This window comes from Anarhichas minor, unplaced genomic scaffold (genome assembly GCF_050575085.1).
Source record: "Anarhichas minor isolate MPS153535 unplaced genomic scaffold, ASM5057508v1 ptg000073l, whole genome shotgun sequence".
NCBI lineage: Eukaryota > Metazoa > Chordata > Actinopteri > Perciformes > Anarhichadidae > Anarhichas > Anarhichas minor.
In genome coordinates, this window is record NW_027466519.1 from 3,232,752 (window position 1) to 3,253,633 (window position 20,882).

Below are 20,882 nucleotides of genomic sequence, written 5' to 3' on the forward strand. Positions count from 1 at the left end.
TGTGTGTGTGTGTGTGTGTGTGTGTGTGTTTGCCCCCACACCACCACAGCACCAACCACAGGAAGAGTGGGAGAGGGAGAGGAGAGGTGGACCACGGAGCGGTTAACCTCATGACATCACAAGCTCCGAGCTGATTGGCTGCTGCCTGAGGCTGGAGGGTTTATAAGCCAACCAGGGGCCTCGCTTTCATCAACAGCATCACTCAGCAGCGAACAACATCCAGGGAAACCCAGGAGATAAAGTAAAGACAAACCACGTCTATCTGTTTCTGCTCCACAACCTGCAGCCGCTGAACTCCTGAAGCTTCCTCCCACTGCGAACAAGGTCAGAATGAATATATATATTTATATATATATATGACATTATATTTACTGTGTCCAGGGTTGGGTTAGAGTTTTTCTGCAGCACTGTTGGTGTGATGAGAAGTGGGCAGCCCCATTTTTGTATGAGCTGCTGGAAATGTACTTTATTTAGTTTAAATAATGAATTTCATCATTTAGAAAACTTGCAGTGTGAATTGTCTTTCATGCATTTTAAATACAACATATGGCCAAAAGTGTGTGGACACTTATGTCTGCATACTTTTTGTCTGGGGCTGTTTTTCATGGTCTGGACTGGACATCTCAGTTCTAATGAAGGGAAACGCGTTTAGACAGTAGTGTAACTTTGTGGCAACAGTTTGGAGAAGGCTCTTTCCCCCCTTGCACAAAGTCAGCTCGATAAAGAAATAGTTTCCCCACATAGATGTAGAAGAACTTGACTGGCCTGCACAGAGCCCTGACCTCAACTCAGTCCAACACCTTTGGGATGAACTGGAACGCCGACTGTGAGCCAGACCTCGTCACCCAACATCAGTGTTGGACCCCTCTTATGCTAAAATCCCTGCAGCCTGGTTCCAAAATTCAGCAGAAAGCCTTCCCAGAAGAGCGGAGGTTGTTTTAGCAGCAGATTAATGTTAAACTATTTAACTATGAACATGTCGGGTGTCCACATACTTTTTTACCACAAAGTGTATTTTCTTTATGCATTTCTTCTTCATAAAACATTGTCCAAACAAGTCCAACAGGTACAGAGTCCAACTGTAGCTAAAGGTTTCCTAACAAACTGCAACTTAATTTTGATAATTCTTTTAACCACACCTGCACAACAGTAGCAGAAATTAAAAGTCAATGTTGAGCAAACTCACATTGATCTTGTGGAACCACAGAAAGGGTTTGGTTATCCGCCTTGAAAGCTCTGCACTTTATTGCAGTTATTTATGAGTTCTTTTTTAAGACTTTACAGCTGTGGAGGTCCGCCTGCGATCGGTCAGCGGTTGAAGCTGGAGGCGGCTGTGTTTGATTGGCTGATTAGCATCAAGGCGACACCAAAGCAGGAAGGGGAAGCTGTGGGCAGCAGAATACTAATTTCTGGATTTTGTGTCACATGACCAGGTCCATCCCCGACTAACCACACTGAGTAAACTCACCGACAACATACACACATGCTGATTAACTACCAGCTCAGTCAACAGTGTTTTAAACTGAAGAAAGAAGTGGGAGACATCACCTTGTTAGACCCCTCAGTCTACTTTCAAAATAAGATGTGTGATGGTTTGGGGCATCCTGGTGGGCAAGTGATTGAGTCTCAAAGTCGCCGATAGCCTGGCAACCTCTCCATGATCACAAGACACCAGGAAGTCAATGCTCCTAAAAGAAATAGTCTGGCCTATAAAAACCCCAACTTGTCGACACTTTATAGAATGAACACAAGAAGAAATATGTTTGTTCTGCTGCTTTGCATTCAGACAGCCCTGTCCAATGGGGAACCAGACACCAGTCACAAAAAGTAATTCTACCTCACAGTAACACGGATGTATACATACAACTCTACTACAACAAATCTCAACTAACCCTTTCAGTTATTTCCAACCTTAGCAAAGCCAACGTTGACTCAGCTGACGTTAGGGTTCACATTATTAATAACCTTATCAATTAGCTTACTTTGGTAACCTACTTCACTGCTTTTTGCTAACGGCTGAGTGGGCGTTTCCATTTGAAAAACCTGGAAAAGATCGCAGATGGCCTCGCCCTTTAATTAGCTTTGCAGGATTGGGTGGTGAATTTAGTTACTTTTGAACAGAGCCGGGCTAACAGTTCCCCCCTCCCCCCCCCCCTGCTTCCAGTCTTTATGCTAAGCTAAGCTGATTTCCTGCTAGTTTTAGCTTCATAAATGCAGCATACAGATATGAGACTGGTATTGATCTTCTCATATAACTCTTGGAAAGAAAGCGAATAGGCAGATTTCCTAAAATGATGAACTTTAACCACCACAGCTACGTGTCTAATCCCAACCCTTACCCTTGACCTAAAAAACTATTCGGACCTGTACCCTAAAACCAAGACTTAACATTCAAGCAGCCCTTGAAAGAAGTGGGGCTCAGATAAAATGCACATACTCTCAAAGTCCGAAACTTAAATTGGGCGTCTCAAAAGCAGACGTACAGAAATACACACACGCATACACGCATATGGCCATGTGTCGTGTTTCTGCTGCTCTGTGGCTTTCCAGTTATAACCTGGTGAATTACACAGTATAGGAAGAGTCTACCATTAAAGATAGACGCAGACACTCAGACTGCTCCTCCCTTAGCAAATATAAAAAAAGAAGAGCTTGTTACAGTTTGGGAGCGCAAAACAGAAAAATATAATTTTTTGTAAGCTGCTGTTAATAAGGTGTAATACCTGCAGTGAAACATGGGATGCACAACATTTTGCTGATGGGAAGAAAGTCTACTTGGGTAAAAGTTACTGTTGCTGTGACTGTCAACAAATCCCAAGACTAAAACCAACTATGAACTGATCCCACTAACAAGTGCTGTCTCCTGCACCTAAAGCCTGATATGTAGATAAAGCGTGAGCTCCATTGCCATCCAAAAACTGCTAAAAATGGGTAGCATGTCAATCCCACATACACCATCTTGGCGCTGTAACTACTTACAAGCGCACCAAATGTCTGCTACACCTTTGCTGAAAATAGTCCCAAAAAATGTACTATTCCCTCTTGTTTTTCTTAAAGTCTGTTCAGCTTTTTGAGTTATTCCTGGATATTTTAACATGCAGACACTTTTAAAAAGAAGAAGCAATGAGTTTGTAGTATTTGGTATTTTTGCAGTGAATGTCTGTTGATCTGTTTGCAGGACAACAGCTGATTTAAATCTCTCATAATAAACGTAAAGCTGAGTACTTCCTAAGAGAGTTATTGATGGAAATGTAAGCTAGACTCAGATAGTTGTAACTCTAAATGTTGCTGACTTAAATTTTTTAAGCCAAACACCCACATTCATCTGTTTTTACATCATATCTGTTATTTTCTCACATCTTCTTGACCAGAATCTGCCAGAAACATCCTGTCTCATAGTAGAATAAACCACCAAAATGATGTAATTTTCTCACTCTGATGACAGAGAAAATGTTTTACTGTGTCGAAACAGAGTTGTCAGGGACACACAACCACTCGTTTGGGTCTGTAATTAAGGACTTAATAACTTCCTGTGAACTACCAAGGACTCAGGAAGTGCCACTGCTAGTTAACGGTCATGTGACCACGCAGCCTTCATTTTTAGGAAGGAATCTGGGCGAGAGGATTCACTGAGGAAACGAGCAGCTCCTTCTTTCTGTTTGACATGTCATTGTGTTTCCTGTGAAGTTATGGCCTCCGGACGGGTTTTTCGGTGTCGTACGAGCTCTGTGCATCATGGTTATGTTTAATTGTTTTATTGTGTGACTTCAACCTCTCTGGTTGTCTCCCCATCCAGATACCAAATTGTGACACGATGAAAGTGGCCGTTGTTTTCGTTCTGCTCTTCGCCACGGTCCTCTGCCGGCCGGTGAGTTGTTTTCTCTGTCAAGTCAAAACTTCCAGATTACTTTTCCCCAATCAGGAACAGCTTTATCACATTACATGTTGACATTAGTTTCGATCAGTTTTGACATTGATTTTTGGTTTATTGACATACAAACGTATTTTCAATTGAATTTGTATCTCTTTTGCTTTTTAGGCAAGAAAAGTTGCTGTCAGCAGTTCAGAGAGCTCTGAAGAAGTGGTGAGTCCCTAGAGAGAGAAAGAAAAAGAGAGAGAGAGAGAGAGAGAGACTTCCACTTTGAATGATGTTGGTCTCGTCCACAGGCTAGACGACCAGCAGCTCAACCCCTCGGGAGAAAGGCGGCAGAGGTTCCTGAGTACCGTGCAGCACCTGTACAGGTAAAATATTCTATTTTTCACTCCGCCATGTTTAGTTCAACTTGTTCTCCTCTTGTCGTATTATGTTTCGTTGATGACGTCAGGGTTATCTCTGATTGGATGACATTTTCATAAGAAAAGACGGGTTACAAACGGCAAGTGTTGGGCTCTAAAAATGTGGGTATTTGAGTTGCATTATGGGAAATGAAGGATCCAGTGTTTTTGGAACTTTTTTGGAACTTTTGCATCAATACCTCATCCTGAGGCCCTGTGTTGTTAATACAAAGAGAGCAGGAGGAACAGCCTATTGCGAAGACATGTTAGATGAATGAAAAAGCAATAAAAACAGTAAAAGACAGAAAAATAATTAATCAACTGTATTGTGTCTCTCTCATGTTGCAGAATGTTGAAGAAGCAGCAGCAGCTGCCGGCTCAGACGAGAGCACAGAGGGTTCAGATGAAGACGAGGTGAGACCGTATTTCCCATCAGATCACTCCTAATTTATCGGGACAAATCTTGTTAAATCATCAGATCCTTCTCATGTCTTTAGCAGAGTACAGCTCTGGTGAAGTTTATGACTGTGTCTTTTAATGATTCTTGCAGCAGGCGGCAGCAGAGGCTCTAGTAGAATTAAAATCCGCCAGCACGGACACAACTTCATCCCCAGATACAACCTCTGTCGACAGCCAGGACAGTGAAGACAGCGATGATGATGATGCCGATGCAGAGGAGAGTGTGAGTAAAAAACACACCGATAAAGCTTCTGGCTACATAACAATAAGGTGCAATACACAACTGTCAATAATGAAAAATAGACATTGTTTATCTCAAAACTGTTCGACTCAAATATTGTAGGCTTGCTATAAGTGCCTCTTTAAATAATGACTACTACCTAATTCAGTATAGTAATATTAAGCTCATGCTTTTCATGGTTCATTTTTCAAGTCAACTTTGGACAGGAACAGTAGCAAATGCTACTTAAGCTAACAGTAACAAGCTAGTAGTTTTGCCTGACCTTTGTCCCAAACAAAATCTAGTAGAATATTTGTGAAAAGGCAATGTCAGCAAATAGAATTGACAGAGACGCCACGAGTTAAAGAGGTGGTGACTAACATAGGAAATTTCAGGGAGTTATTTTCCGAGGCGGCAAATCACATTTTCCAGCCGCCAACTCTCCGACACCTCACCTCCCACCTCTGTGTCTCCAGGAAACCGAGGAGGATGAAGATAGTCAAAGCTCAGAGTCGGGCGAGTCCTCCTCCCCCGCTCCCACCACCGTCAGCCCTGTGATCGTCACAGAGGAACCCGTTGCCGAAGCCACTGCCGAGCCCATCCTGCCTACCATCGTCACTGACATGGAAACTGCCCGCGGCGACAGCTTGGGAGGCTACCCAAGCGACTACAAGTCCATTGTCTACGTGGAGGACAAATCCTACCACAAGGGCCCTGGTCCCTACAAGTCCTACGAGTTTGTCGGCACAGGAAAGAAGATGGCGTACGACATGACAGAGGGCAACGAGGTGGACAAGTCACTGAAGGTGTACAAGGTACAAGTTAGTTTGAGTTTCCGTAGAGTCCAATCGATCTAATTTGACAATAAGCTGCAGTATAATGTCCTTACCACTAGATGTGCAATACTCGCAGAAGTGCTACCTTTTACCTTGCACTTACCTTTCTCTCACTTTCTACAAAACTCCTGAATATACCAAGATGTAAAAACAAATGCACTGCACAAACTTCCACCATGTACTGTGTATGTACTGTGTGTAGACAAATCAAACAAACTAATCGTCCCGTTCCTCCTCCGCCTCACCTCCAGGCTTTTCAGGTCCACAACGACCTCCTGGAGGAGGACACCAGCACCCCTGAGATGGAGAGCCAGGGCCTCGACGCCGCCTCCAGCATCTATCAGAACCAGGACCTCAGCCCCCGCCAGGCCTCCCTCCCAGGGGAGGAGGAGAGTGCTAGCACCAGCGACGCCACCACCAGCGAGAGCTCCAGTGCTCCGGAGGAGGAGGAGGAGCAGAGTGACAGCACCGCCAGCGCAAGCACCAGCCAGGAGTCAGAGGACGAGGACAGCCAGAGCAGCGAGGAGGCCACGGCCACGCCCGGAGCCGCCGACAGCGAATCAGATGAGAGCGCTGAGAATGACGAGGTGGCGGCACCTGACGCCACCACTGACATGCCAGAGGTCCTCACTGCCAAATAGATAATATTTCCTGGAAACGGGAGTGGGCGGCGGTGTCAGAAAGAGTCACATAAAGAGCACACGCTGCATCCAGGTGCAAATCGCTCCCCCCTCCCCCCAGAGCCACTTCCCACTGTGGGGCCAAACAGGGACCACCACGCCTAATTAATATTGATTTCAATGTGTTCACACCATATTTCTGTGATTATTTGTGCTTCTTTTTGGGAAACAGAAATGCTTTTCCTTCTAGATTGTATTTAAATAAACCAATAACTCCTGCATCCTGTGGTCTGGTTGCCCTGGTGAATCCCATGTTTGACCCCGCAAGGGAAAAGTGGTAGGATGTACAAACTGACGACTGCAACGTGGAGGTTGACTGACCTCATGACCTTTGTCCCTGCCCCTCTCCCCTCTGTTACTGTAGGGTTAAAGGTCAAAATTGGAAAAGAACAAAGACAAAAAGTTGAGTCCTGATATCTACACTAGCACATCACTGCATTTAACCATTACTAATAACTGCAAACATGCAAACCTACCTTGTCTTTGTGCTTATAAGACAAGAGCGAAAAGTGCACCACCTATTTAAATACTTGTAATCATTTCAAGCATGATAGAATTTAAACTTGACATTAGGCCATACATTTGCTGCCTGTGTGGCTTAGCTTCGTTGCTCGCTATAGTATCAAATCTGCTGGTGTCGATAAAAGGAAGTAAACAGAGAGAAACACCCCATCTATCACAGGGTTCAGTCAAGAATAGATGCCGTACACACACACACACACACACACACACACACACATCCTGTTCATTTGCACAGTTACTTACCTACACTACATGTTGTTTGTCCCATGTTGTTTACTGTAATGTATCATATTGTACCATTTCTAAAATATGAATAAAGTCCTTTTTCATAAAAAGAGATGCTGGCTGTCTTAGATTTGTCTTAGATGTAAAGACGGAAAGTCTGGTGAGAGAAGATAAATAATAACAAGCAATGTATAATCATAAAAAATATAATACGAGAAAAGTTCAAAACAAATTGAAATGGACTAAAGACAATCTATTTGATTATGATAGGGAGATCACCACCACTCTCATGTCTCTGTGTTACATATGGAGCAGAAGCTAGAAGGCACTTTGTTACCATAAAGACTGGAATCAGGGTGAAACAGCTGGCCTGGCTCTGTCCAAAGTAAAAAAAATGAAAAAGCTATTATCGTCAGGCTGTTCTCATTCACTTTCCGTACTCATACCTATGAAAGGTAATGCACTGAAACCAAAGGTCAACTTATGTTACCTTCATTTTGTTAGCGACAACAGCACGTAACTCATTTTGGAGACAGCCATGCCTGTTTCCCCCTGCTTCTAGTCTGTATGCTAAGCTAGGCTAATCACCTCCTGACCCCAGGTCCATACTTGTCCATACACACAGTCATGAGATTGATATACATTTTCTCATCTCACCCTCCGCGAGAACATTACACACACACACACACTCCTCGATAATAAAGCTCAGCCTATAAGAAATCAGCAATAAATCAGCAAACAACTGCTAAAACCGTGAAAAGCTCAATTTTGCCACAATTTTGCGCATGAGTAAGTGTCTAACACACATCCATATCAAGTACATATCAAGTGAGAACAGAGTAAATAAATAAACAATAACAATAAATAAAACTGCGTTTTACATGCTTTTGTTTCAGAATTGGACTCTGTGATGCCATTATTTTCCTGTGAGTACACTCACAGTAATGTAAGTGATTTATGATCAGTTCTGCACCGACAGGTCACGGCTTGTTTCATTTCAATTGTATACACTGTAAATGACTTGAGTGCATGAACACAGGCAACATTAACACCTCTATTAGTACAGCGACGCTGATTATCATGTATGCATCGGTTCTTCTGTGTGTTTTATCACAGGAAATAAGGCAATCCAGGACTCCCTGATACAAATAATAGTTGTTCTCATTAAATTGGTTAAAAACAGATTTCAATAACTATTTTTGTCACATAAACTATACCTTGTCTACATCGTTTTGTGGCCTTATGTTCCCCAGTTTTAATTGAGTTTCTCGAAATGAGGGCAACAGCGCCCCCTGTGTTACAACGGTAGATGTCAGTCAGTCTGTGTGGTCAAAAGGGCCTATCGAAGAGGAACCACATGAAGTTTACACTGATAAGAAAAATAGCATCAAAGAGTCAGCTACACTGTTACTGTGTATCGGGTACTTTGCAAGAGAGAAGTTGAACTGAAGTAAGTTGCTCTCTGGCCTCACAGTAATCCATGAAAGTTTGCAACAACATTTAAATCAAACCAGTGCTAGTGTTTTCCAGTGCTAGCAGTGATGGAGTTCTGTCAACAAACGAAACTAAATGAACAGTGACTGAGACGTCATTAAACATGGATATTAACCACCATGAAGGAGAGAAGAATGGGCTGCAGCATCAACTCACGTGAGTCACATTCACTCCATCTGTCTGCTGCTTTGGTTCTATACTGGTGTCTAAATGTGTGGCTGTCTATTCAACTATTTCCTGAGTAGTTGTGAGGTTATATTGTTTAAATGCACTTTGCATTTTTGTTGTGTCTGGTAGTTGGAGCTGTTGTGTCAACGCTGTAGTCTACACACGTGTGTATTTATTGTTTGATCAGTCAGCTGTTGACTGTGTGTGATTTGTGAGTGTGTGTAGCTGTGCAGAAGGTCTGGCACTTTGATTATGAGAATGTCAGAATTTGAACAGTTTAAAACTGAGGATTTGATTGTCTTGTTGGTTCGAGACTTTAACGCTCTGGTAGCCCCTCTCAGACTTTTTAAACAATGTTTTTTTAAACAGGTTTTTGATTGTTGAATGATGTCCTGGCCCTGCAGAGGTTGGCATAGATCCCTCCTGCCCTCTTCGTCACATCGTGCCACTCCTTCAGGCAGGGCCGCTGACAGCTCACTAAGCATTGAAAATACGTCTGATCTTACAGCTTTTATGTGGGAAAGCTGAAGTAATAATAACAGGGTAATAGGCTAATTCTGATTACCATTTTTCTCCATGAGTCATAGTGAGACTTGTGTAATCCTGCAGTGGGGATTGAGACGTGACGAACCGATCAACAAATCAAGTCTTGGGAAACGGTGACTGTGTTTTTGTTTTTGAGCCGTACAGTGTGTTTCGAGTCCCAGACCTCCTCTTCCTTGAGCTGGCCAATTGTGTACAGTCCGATTAGGAAGTTAAGAGACAAAAATATAGTTGGAGTTGAGGGACGACATGCACAAACGGATTGTTTCACAAGTAGCCAATTTACACTTATTTTTGAGGTAATAAAAAGCTAAAGAGCTGATAGGGCTTTCAGTTTTATATCCTGGCCGCAGGGATTTGATCCCATTCCCAGACAAGAGTATTAGTGAGGTCCAACCCTGATGTTGAGTGACATGATCCTGCTCACAGACTTTAAGGTATAACGTCATCCAAAAGACGATGTTGGATGGAAGCATTTCTTTATGGACCTGGCTTTGTGCAGGTATACATCTGTATATATACATCTAAAGATATCTATGTTCATACATATATATAAGGGTTTAACAGGTCCAAATATCAACCAGAAACCTGTTCGAAATCCTCAAGGTGGTCTGTAGACTGTAATTTATCACTTTTCCCACTGGATGGAGCTGATTCATTAAAATGCCATTAGCAAGAGCTTCTCGTCCACCCTGCTTGCTTTGGATATATACGGATATATGTTTGTTATTTAGATTTGACATAAAGGGAACAAACAGGATGTTGTCTAGCGATGGGAGCATGTTTTGGTCTTTTTAGCAATTAGAAATAACTTTTTTAAGAACTGAAAGGTCAACATTACTTGCTGACAGTATGTGACATGGCACGGTATGGTGTCTATCTTAAGGACACTTAAGCAGGACATATGAGTTGGATATGAGTTAGAGCAGTGACTTACAGTGCAGGGAAATCTATCACTTACATGATTTGCCCACTCACTGTTATATACTTATGTAGTGACCTTTTAAGGGACAGCGTTTGGTAAGGGATAAGGGATTTGGTGGCTCCTAGCGGTGAGGTTGCAGCTTGCAACCAGCTGAAACCCCCCCCCCCCCCCCCCCGCTCACTGCTTCCTTTCCAAGAAAGCACTTTACTACACGTTACCTAAACTGAACCCCCACTTAATTTCATATGTTTATACTTCACCGTGGGTGATTTTTCTTCCTGATAAACCGGTATATTTATTCAATATTTGTTTTAATTAAAAACAAGTTAGAATAATTGTCTCCAGCTCCCTCCATGCTCTTAAAAATAGATTACAAAACATGTTATATCCTCTGAAACTAGGGGTAAAAGAAAATCTATTTTCGGACAGTTAATGATTTTACAAAATATGACAATTTTATTGTAATTTAGATTTCTTTATTTTCCTTTAGAAAAAAACTGTCATATACAACACACACAATCCTGCACACCCAGTAGATCCAGTTCAACAAAATGAAGTACAACACACGTTAAAACAAAGAAAACGACAGCATTTGGGTATAGTCTTCATATTTAATTTGGGAAAATATGAATTCACAACCCATAATTAAACCAACCCGCTGTGGCAATAACTCAGCTTGTCTGTTGTGTGTACATGCTGAATAAGACAAAACAGGATGCACCCTCCCCAGTCTATAAACGCTCTGCTGTGGGATACATACTCTGGATGCTTCATGCAGAACGGAGACTTTTTGTTGCTGTTGTAAAATATGTAAATGCACTCTGAAATAAATCCACCAAAGTATCATCCCTGTACTTTCCCGATCAGTTACCACTTAAAGGTCAACATGAGTGAGCCACAGATTTGTTTATGTAAAGTTACCATATATAAAGCATAAATGTGTTGCCTCATGGTCTCTATGAAAGTTGCTCTGCAGCATCACTGTTTGATGGCTAAAACTCTGTTGGTCAACATTAAAAAAACAATGAAAGTGTAGGCCTGCATTTATAACAAAATAAAGTATCATTCATCACAGAATCACAGAATCTTTCTTAAATTGGTTATTTTTGTGAAGCATCTAGTGGTCTTTAAAAGAGATACTGTTTTTTAGTTATTGTAGAGGACCCTCATATTTCACACTGGCCTCACTGACTATCTGTACTTATATGTCGACCTTTTGCTTCTTGAATTGATAAACGGTAATTGGAGGTGTGATCTCACTTCCCAGAGAGCGCCGCTTGGGATTTTTCCCGGTAATGTCGCCACCCAGTTTGTAACACTGCAAATATAAGAGCTTTCATCAGTGGGCCCTATAGTGACACAGTTTCAATAGGACCGTGGTTAGTTAGTTGTCTCCTCTGTTCTCTGTGATGGGAGCCGCCGTCGGAATCTCCACGGTGAAACAATGAGTCACACATCCAGGTGACGTCGAGGCAACGGGTGTGGCCGGTGTTGCTGGCGGGGGAGATGTCACTCTCACAGTTGACTCATCTGTAGTAACTGTGTCTGGTTCAGGGGTGGACGTGCTCCCGTCTACCGTCGCGATGGTTGTCGTGGCAGTGTCGATCACGACCGTTGTGGTCTGATCTGTGAACAGATCCTCCTCAGAAGACTCCTCCGAAGATCGACTTTCTGAAGATTCACTAGATTCCGAAGATCGACTTTCTGAAGATTCACTAGATTCCGAAGACTCCCGTGACTCTGAAGACGAGTCTTTGTATCTATAGGATCTAGGAGACCTGTTGTTCCCGTCCAGCCATCCCTGCGTCAAGTCATTGTCAGCGATGTCAGCATCGTGATGCCGAGGCCAACCAATCTGTGGAGGGAGTATCGAATGAAAGGGACGTTACACTTTGATGCTGTCAAATAATCAATTTCTCGTGGGGTTTTCCAGCCCAGTGTCCCTAGATAACACCTCTATATGTGATGATTCTGCAGAACATGATTTACGTTCAGCGCCAACGCAGGAGGAAGTGTGTTCTTTGCAGTAGCGAGGCCGGAGGTGAACGATGTTTGCCTTTAAAAAACCTGCAATCACCATCTTTCCTACACCTTAACCATACCTTAAAACCTACCGTCAGTAAGCTACGATGTGCAGCCCTTGCAGAGATATATAATTTGAACAATGGTGTCACTGAGAGTTTAACGTCATTGAAAGAAACCGTAAGCCAGCATTAACAATACCTGCAGAATACCGAGTCATGGCACCATTGGCCTTCACCTTGGAATTGACTTGATATAACAAACTGTTTTTAGTGTCCGCCCTGACAGAAATAGCACCAATCGAACATCATCAGTTGAAATCAGGGCAGAAAAATGAATTAAACTAAGAGAGAAAGAGCAGTGACGGAGGAGCATGAGGGAAGATTCAGCTTTGTGGTGAGCTCACCGGCTTAGCGGAGGCTGTTGTAGACACAAGAATGATGGCGAGGGCGGTTGTCAGTAACTGCATCTCTTGATTGGGTTCTTGTCTGCAAAAGAGGGAAGCCACAAACAAAAACACATTCACTTACACGCAACCAGGAACAAAGCTCTGTCAAGAGGCATAAGAATCCGATTTACACTGGAGAATTGCAATAATCTATCCAATGAAAACATCTTTTTTTAAGAGATAAATACTCGCATACCTGGTGAGGAGGAGCTCATGAATCCATAAAGCATCACAAGACATACAGTAAATTCAAACAGACATGTAAATCTAAATTAAATTTGAAACTCACCAGTTGTCTGTAGCACTACTTCTTTCTTACTTCTCTTAAATCCTAAATACAATCAATGGGATCCTGTGCAGCTGTGTTTACTCTCAAAGCAGAAAGATGTCTGACCTCCATGTGAGATTGGCTGCTGCTCATATATGCTGCCTGGATGGAGAGGCCGGCCCGGGCAGGGCTGTGACGGGCAAGGGGGCTGGAGGGAGGATTGGGCAAGGCTGAAGGCCTGGAATGGGGGGGAGGGGCAGGAATGGAAGTTTACCACACACTTCTGGATCGCCTAAATACATGCATGAATCAGTGGAAATGTTATTTATAATTTTCACGAGTCATGTATTTTTTTAGGCTTATATTGCAGATATTTTACACTTGTTATTTTTGGGGCTGTAAAAAATACCATGAAAAACTGAAGTATTCCTCCCTCAAATACTATGTTTGTGTACTTCAGCATATCCGACAGGAGGATCGGCTCTGAGAGTAATTTATGTAGTCTGTGTAGAGAAATAGGGCCATGAGGGTGCCTGGGGTGCAGCAATGTTTTGGAAAAGGATAAGAATGTTAATTGGCATTCCAGGATATGTTGTACACGAAAGGGAACAAAATGAATAACTCAGCACACTGCATGTACTAGCTATAATAATCAAACACACAAAGCACACAATAAAACACAATTAAAATATAGCAGTAAATAAACATGTAGATATTAACAGTTGACCCTTCTTATGTCCCGTAACTTTTCGCTCTGTGCTCCAATGACAGTTGAGCAAGCTTGGAACCCGGCAGAACCTCGGTCCCCCCTGTCCTGTTATACTTGGAGATGCTACGTCTCTTCAAAGGTAACATTATAATGGTTACGTCGGTGTCACAATGTTCACGGACACATCACATGGTGTGTTTTCACATCTTAAGTTGGCTAATGTCAGCAAAACATTAGCCAACAATTTCTCAAGAGAAGTTGGTCAGATCACGGATGTCAGTCACATTTGCTTCCTCCTTATTTCTGTGGTAACTTCAAAGAGATTTGGAAAAAGACAAATAGGTTGCTTGTTGACCTATTTTGAAGATGACACGAATTATCACTAGAAAAGTAACTTTCGGTGTTATTAATACAGGACGTTTAACTTCATAACAGGAAAAGTTACCCGAGTAAAAGTTGTCATTGTGAATGTATCTTCCCATCGCATGCTGTAGTCATTGCTGTTGGCCTCTTGAAGGAATATTGCCTGGCGCATATGTACTATCTAACACCAGACTAAAAGGAACCGCCATCGCTATGTTTCTTTTTGTCCGACTTCGGAAGGGTCACTTATGCTCCTCAGGATTCACGATCAATGCAAATGTTCAGTATCAATACAGGAAGTAGTGTACCCTTTATGCAGTGAGACAGGAAGTTAGGGTTTTGAGGTGGTGATGGTGGATGGACATGTCTTAATATAGATTAAAGATGTTTTTTAACCGTAACCACAATGTTCCCCAAACCTTAGCCATACCATAGTTATACCAGATATTGTAGAAAGAAATAACTTTTAATTATTTGCATCAGATGTTGGATGACGCTTTGTGTTAAAGGCGGAACTGAGATGTGACATGGCGACAGGAGGCGACTGAGAAATGACGAATGGAGACGGAAGTCTGAATGAGGCAATGGAGACATGTTCCAACATACTGGCTGATTCAAGGTTGAGCAGTCAGTGGAATGTTACAGTAGAGCTGTAACATCAGACCTGTGTGTGTGTGTGTGTGTGTGTGTGTGTGTGTATATGTGTGTGTGAGTGTGAGTATGTGTGTGTGTGTGTGTGTGTGTGAGTGTGACACCACTGTGTTACCTCATCACTCTGAAACTTCCCCCTCCTGTCTTCCCATCTCTTCTCCCTGCGAAAACAACTCAGGATGAATCATGAAAAGTTTACAAATTACAAGTTTAAGCACACAGTTCAGCACAACAAACCACATCCATTTTGGGTTTTGGACTCTTGGTCAGACAAAACAAGCCTTTGCCTCTGGGAATTTACGATGGGTATTTTCTTAGCCACGTTAGCGGCATGGCTTTAGGGATGGCAACGTCGGCCTGTCAGTCAGACTGGCATATCTTAACAACTAGAGGTTGGATTGCTATGACATTTTGTATAGACATTCGTTGCCCCCAGAGGGTGAATCCTAACGAATTTGGTGACCCTCTGGCTTTTCACCGTGTGCCACTACGAGGTTGACATTTTTGGTTTATAAATAAAAAAGAGAGACGTCTGTGGTTCCCATGATGACGCATCCTAATACTTAACTGATTGTCTGACTTTTCATCCGGCACAGGTCAAAGTTTGACATTTTGTGGTGACATATCTCAACATCTACTAGATAGATTGGTGCTAAAATTTGTACCGACGTTCATGAATCCTAATGACTTTGGTGATCCCCTCTTTGGGGTTTTAGGTGAAACTATTTACAGGATACGTTGTTTGGTTATCCTGTAATGTAATTCAGACACTCATGTTCCCTCTGGACTGTAATAACTTTGGTGATCTCTTAACTTTTCCTCTAGCATCATCATCAGGTCACATTTTATGACCGAATACCTGCAGAACTAATGACATTCCCATCATCCTCAGCTGTATTTTGTGGTCAGTGATATTTAGCAAATGTTAGCATGCTAACATACCAAACTAAGATGGTGACCGTGGTCAACATTATACCTGCTAAACATTAGCATGTCGGTAATGCCACTGAGAATATCAACACATACTATTGTGAAAAAGCCATGTAGTGTTACAGCAGTACAAGACACACCAGAGTGTATCATCATCATCACACGCACATCAAGTCTCCAACAGCGTGAGACATAAACCCACTTCCTACTGTGCACACATCCTCATTCACGTACACATAGCGTCTTTGTACAAGTTAAATAAATCTCTTCTGAGTCAGAGTCAGAAACAGCTCAGGAAACAGTTTTAACCACATTGATTAATCTTCATCCAGAGGCGTAATCCTAACTCTGGTCAATTATTACCGTCATCCAAACACAGCAGTCTTTAGTCTGGTATGGTTAAGCACATGCAGGAAGTGCTCATTGAAGTCTTTACGTTAACTGGTTAGTTTTTAAAAAAAAGTAAACAATCTTCTGGAAGTCGGACAGTTTACACAGTAAAGTTCTGCTTTGGTTAAATAGTAAAAAAAACTAAAAATCTCATCACAATAGAAACCTTGACGATTTGAGAATTGAGGCATGGTTGTAGGAGTTGACAGTAAAAGTCTCCCCCTCAGCGTACTTTCCCCCTGTGGTAATTAAAGGTGCCTGTTACTTTAAGACATCTTGCTCTTGTATCCTTGGAGTATGTAAAGTTAAAATAAGTAGGCTGTGGCTGATTGTTGGCTACCGAGCATATCCCATAAGTCTCTTGCTCAAAGACGGCCTTACAACATTTCCTGCAGCACTGCTGCTCATTGTAGCAACACAGAGCTGCCTCCTACTTTTGTTGTTATTAAAGGAAGTACCATTTTACCTTACAGTGACAAACAAGGTTACAAAGGATGTGATATATATAAGAAGACACATATTTGCAAAATGGTTTCTGATTCTGCACACCGTCTGTTAACCTTGCAAATGGAAAGAGATTATTGATTAACAGACAGTGTGATTTTACGGCAGAAGGATATCTTGTACTGCAAGTCACACTATTTCCCTTCATCTTATATGCATTTAAGACATGGTTAAGGTCTGGAAAGGCAAATAAAAGACTTGGTTAAGGAAAGATTGTGTAGTTAAATATTATAAACTTCAATGCCAGCTTGCAGTTTGGGACGAGGCAAGACCGTAAACCTCTCATGTAAAAATGACAGATCCATTTACTTAATCCATTTACACATATTTGTTGTTTCAGATGGGGAAAAAGACTGCACACCTTCAAACTGAGTGTGTGTGTGTGTGTGTGTGTGTGTGTGTGTGTGTGTGATGATTTGATGATCTGTTACTTTTAATATATTAAAACACTTTTCAATAAAGCTAACAAGAGAATGGCACTGACTCACTCAACAGAGCACAAGATTATATTACAACAGCATTTTATGTAGATATTGTTATACATATCATAAACAATTTCTAGCAGTGGCTCTCAGTCTCGGTGTGGTGATGAAAAGGTTTTATGTCTGCAGTGCATGTGTTATGTTTTAATCCAGAACCTACATTTGCAAGTACCCCGCACTGCAGTGTGCAATTTGGGTCGATGCTCAACGTCTGCCCACTTCCCCTTACAGTAGACTTAATCAAAGGCTCCACCCGGTGGCGGAAGCCGTGCACTACATTCACAAACATCACATACTGAGACGGAGCAGAATCATTACCATGAAAGGATTGAGATCGATCAGTCCTAGGTGGGTTTGATTGTGGTACTTGAGGTTTTGAGTACATACAGTGACAGTAAGATTGGCTTAGAGTAGTAGGAGAATTTAAATCAGAGACTATTCTCAATATCATTACTATCACTCATGCATTCATGTAAAGGCAGGATAGAGCTATTTTGTATTGGACTGCAATTTATATATATATAATGTCATTGTAATTTGTAGTATAATTAAATTGTTACATTTGAAAAAAGCTCAATTTGCTGTTTGTCCTATAGGTTGTGGTTTTGTTCCTGTGCAGCCCAACAGTCATATTTCACATAACTGAAACAGCCAATCATAACGTTCCCAACCCTTAGCCAATCAGAAAATTGTATTGCTTCTTCATCGTCTAAGTTAAATTTCACTTGCACTACCAGAGTGTGCTCTACAGGGGTAGACCACGGACACTGTCAAATACACACTTGTCTGAGGTTACTGAGTCTATGGGGACATCTTCTGAAACTCATACAGATCATTAGGACCAACACAACTTCATCTTAGGCTTTTCCTTGTGTGGACCAGCCAAAATATCCACACAAGTAACACATACTCACAGCAAAGGTGTTTTGTCAACTATCCAAGTAAACAGAAAAAGACAAGAATGGACACACACACACACACACGCACACGCACGCACACGCACACACACACACACACACACACACACACACACACACACACACACACACACACAGACGCACGCACACTTTCTCAGCCTTTATATTCCTCTCAGCTGTCTCCTCTGTGTTTTATCTTGTATGTTACAAAAACCTGTTGATTAGTGACATCTATTGGTGATAAAACTCATGTGCTACCGACAGCAACCACAACTTCAGGGGGTTGACAAATTAACAGAAACACCTCACATTGCTAACATCAAAATGGAAGGAGGACCCTTGTGTTTAAAATGCAGATTTATGAATCTAAATACAACACTTTTGGCACAAGTAGCAATACTTAATATAAACAGTGGCTTGCTTGCTAGAAGAAGTTAACACGTCACAGCCACCAGTATTCATGCAGCTGTTCTCACTGCATCTCCAAAATCTCCCTCTCTGATATACTTCTTTCAGTTTGAAACTTATCAAACGGGTCATGAAATGTTTTCAGACTCTAAAACAGCTCGTAATCCTAAAGGTAAAACATGTCAAAAATGATAAGAAACCGGAAAGAGCGAAGCTTCAGTCTCATTTAGGCAGAAAGTGAAACCTGCAACCGTTTTTTCCAAGTAAATGAAACAGCAGACGTTTCCGTTCTGCTGGTAGACGTTTGTGTGGGCAAAAGTGTGTGTGAAGATGTGTGTGTGTGGGTGTTTTTGAAGGTATCAGAGATAAAATATATTGCCCTTCACAAATGCTTCCTGTATGGTTCAGGTTTCCAAATGCAATTGGTACACATTTCTTTAACTTTTTTTATATATTCACAAAATTGTATTACTCAAGAGCCCCAAAATATAACTTGGTTTATGACTAGATACCTTCAAAACTATTGACAAAAGTCTCAGCTGTGCTTTGTGTTTACTGCCAATTAGCTAATTTTAGCATGCCACCACACGTCACTGAGATGGTGAACATGGTAAACACCATGCCTGCTAAACATCAGCATGTTTGCATTGTCATTGCGAGCATGTTAGCGTGCCGACATTAGCATTGAGCTCAAAGCACCACTGTGTCTGAGTACAGCCTCACAGAGCTGCTTGAATGGCTGTAGAGCCTTATTGCGTGTAACTCTCTGTTAACTGTGTCGATAGTGCATGTTGTCAGACTGTGGTTTCAAACAGTCCTCAGCAAGTGAAGAGTGAGAGAGGAAGAGGCTTCTTCCTGTATCGCTTCTTCCTCTGTACAACGAGGGCAGTAAATGAACTGAAGATTGAAACATCCGATTATTCACCGTACTTCAAACGCACCGTGCAGCATTGCCACTGAGCATCACTGCCAGCCTGTGAGACTCTTATTCCTCTTGTTTCTTATGCTACTTCTCCTGTTATCCAATCAGGAAGAAAATACAACAGTATTTACTTTATACTTTATTTAATCCCAGTTTGCCGACACATGAGTGCACTGTCCTGAGTAGAGGTCATACCTGCCAGTAACAGTAACAGTGTCAGACTGTGGCTCATTTAACGGACTGTGCAGTGCAAGACCTCGTGGAGTTCTGCTTTCCAGATGTTTGTAATGTCAAAATATGGTCCAGCACTTCCCCCAGTGTAATTATAATGAAACACACACACACACACACACACACACACACACACACACACACACACACACACACATACACACACATTGCTTGGTGTATTTAATGCCTGATAATAGCACTGCATCACAGAAATCTGCACCCTCTATTATTACTGCTGCCCTTCTATGACGACAAATAGAGAGGCGAGTAGTAGCAGCGGTGGAAAGTAACTAAGTACATTTACACTACTATGCTTTTGTACATTTTAGAGGCACTTGCATCTGCTTGAGTACTTCCATTTGATATAATTTCACACTGCACACTAACACAAGCGCCTGATGCAATTTTTTTGGGAGAATATATACATATAATCATTTGAATCACAATTCAAACGATCTTGTAGTTTCTTGTTATCTTGTGGCCACCCTGGTCGCTGTTCAGCAAAATCTCTCGCTTTAAATCTCCATTGTACCGGGTCGTTTTTGTGTATTATTGGTATTAAAGGTCTTATTTTACAGGTGGGTTTTTTTTTATAAGTAGAACAATCTGCTAGTAAGTTTATTTTAAAAAAAAGTTTGCAAAGCAACTCATCTGCCAACAGTCTGAGATTTGGGTGTGTTATGCTAGTACAGAGGTCTGGTCCCTCACTTCTTCATAACTCAAACCAACTAATTTCCTTTTATTTCTAAACAGACCTAACCGACATCCCAAGATCTGAAACATCACTCGAGGCAATTTATAAGACTCAATGCAGCTCCTTCTGTAGACAAAAGGCTTTAAGCAACTGTTTTAAAATATGCATTTAAAATAAAATATACTATTTACCTTCAGGTATAGTACTGAATGCAAGACTTTTCTTTGTAATTAAGTATGTTTACATCATGGTGTTTCTACTTTTAACTAAGGTAAAGGATCTGATCACTAGTTTAACATGTCAATTGTGGATTTTTGTATTCAATCTTGATAGAATATGACAATAAGTAAATCTGTGAATAAATAGGAAGTGAGCGTTAAACTGTAACGCAGGTTAGGGGAAGAAGTTATCATAACTGGCGACACTTCCCCTTCTCTGCTGAGGCTAACCAGTCAATGATTGTCCAGTCACAGTACAGTATTTTAGCAACCATGGATGTTGTGGCCAAATGACTGCAATAGATAGTTTCTTTTAATATGTCAACTAAATGACAACGCCAGAGTTGACAATTTTAGGATCTTGATGGAGCTGAAGAA

General features: G+C 41.7%; 1 protein-coding gene across 1 annotated transcript; it reads left to right on the plus strand.

The window, feature by feature from the left end:
* The first annotated feature begins 3,814 nt into the window (after positions 1-3,814).
* Positions 3,815-7,275, plus strand: spp1 (secreted phosphoprotein 1). The gene is made up of 7 exons (XM_076079988.1): positions 3,815-3,868; positions 4,040-4,084; positions 4,168-4,242; positions 4,624-4,689; positions 4,826-4,957; positions 5,431-5,769; positions 6,042-7,275. The coding sequence occupies exons 1-7, from the start codon at positions 3,815-3,817 to the stop codon at positions 6,429-6,431; spliced, it is 1,101 nt and encodes a 366-aa protein (XP_075936103.1). The 3' UTR covers positions 6,432-7,275.
* The last annotated feature ends 13,607 nt before the right edge of the window (positions 7,276-20,882 follow it).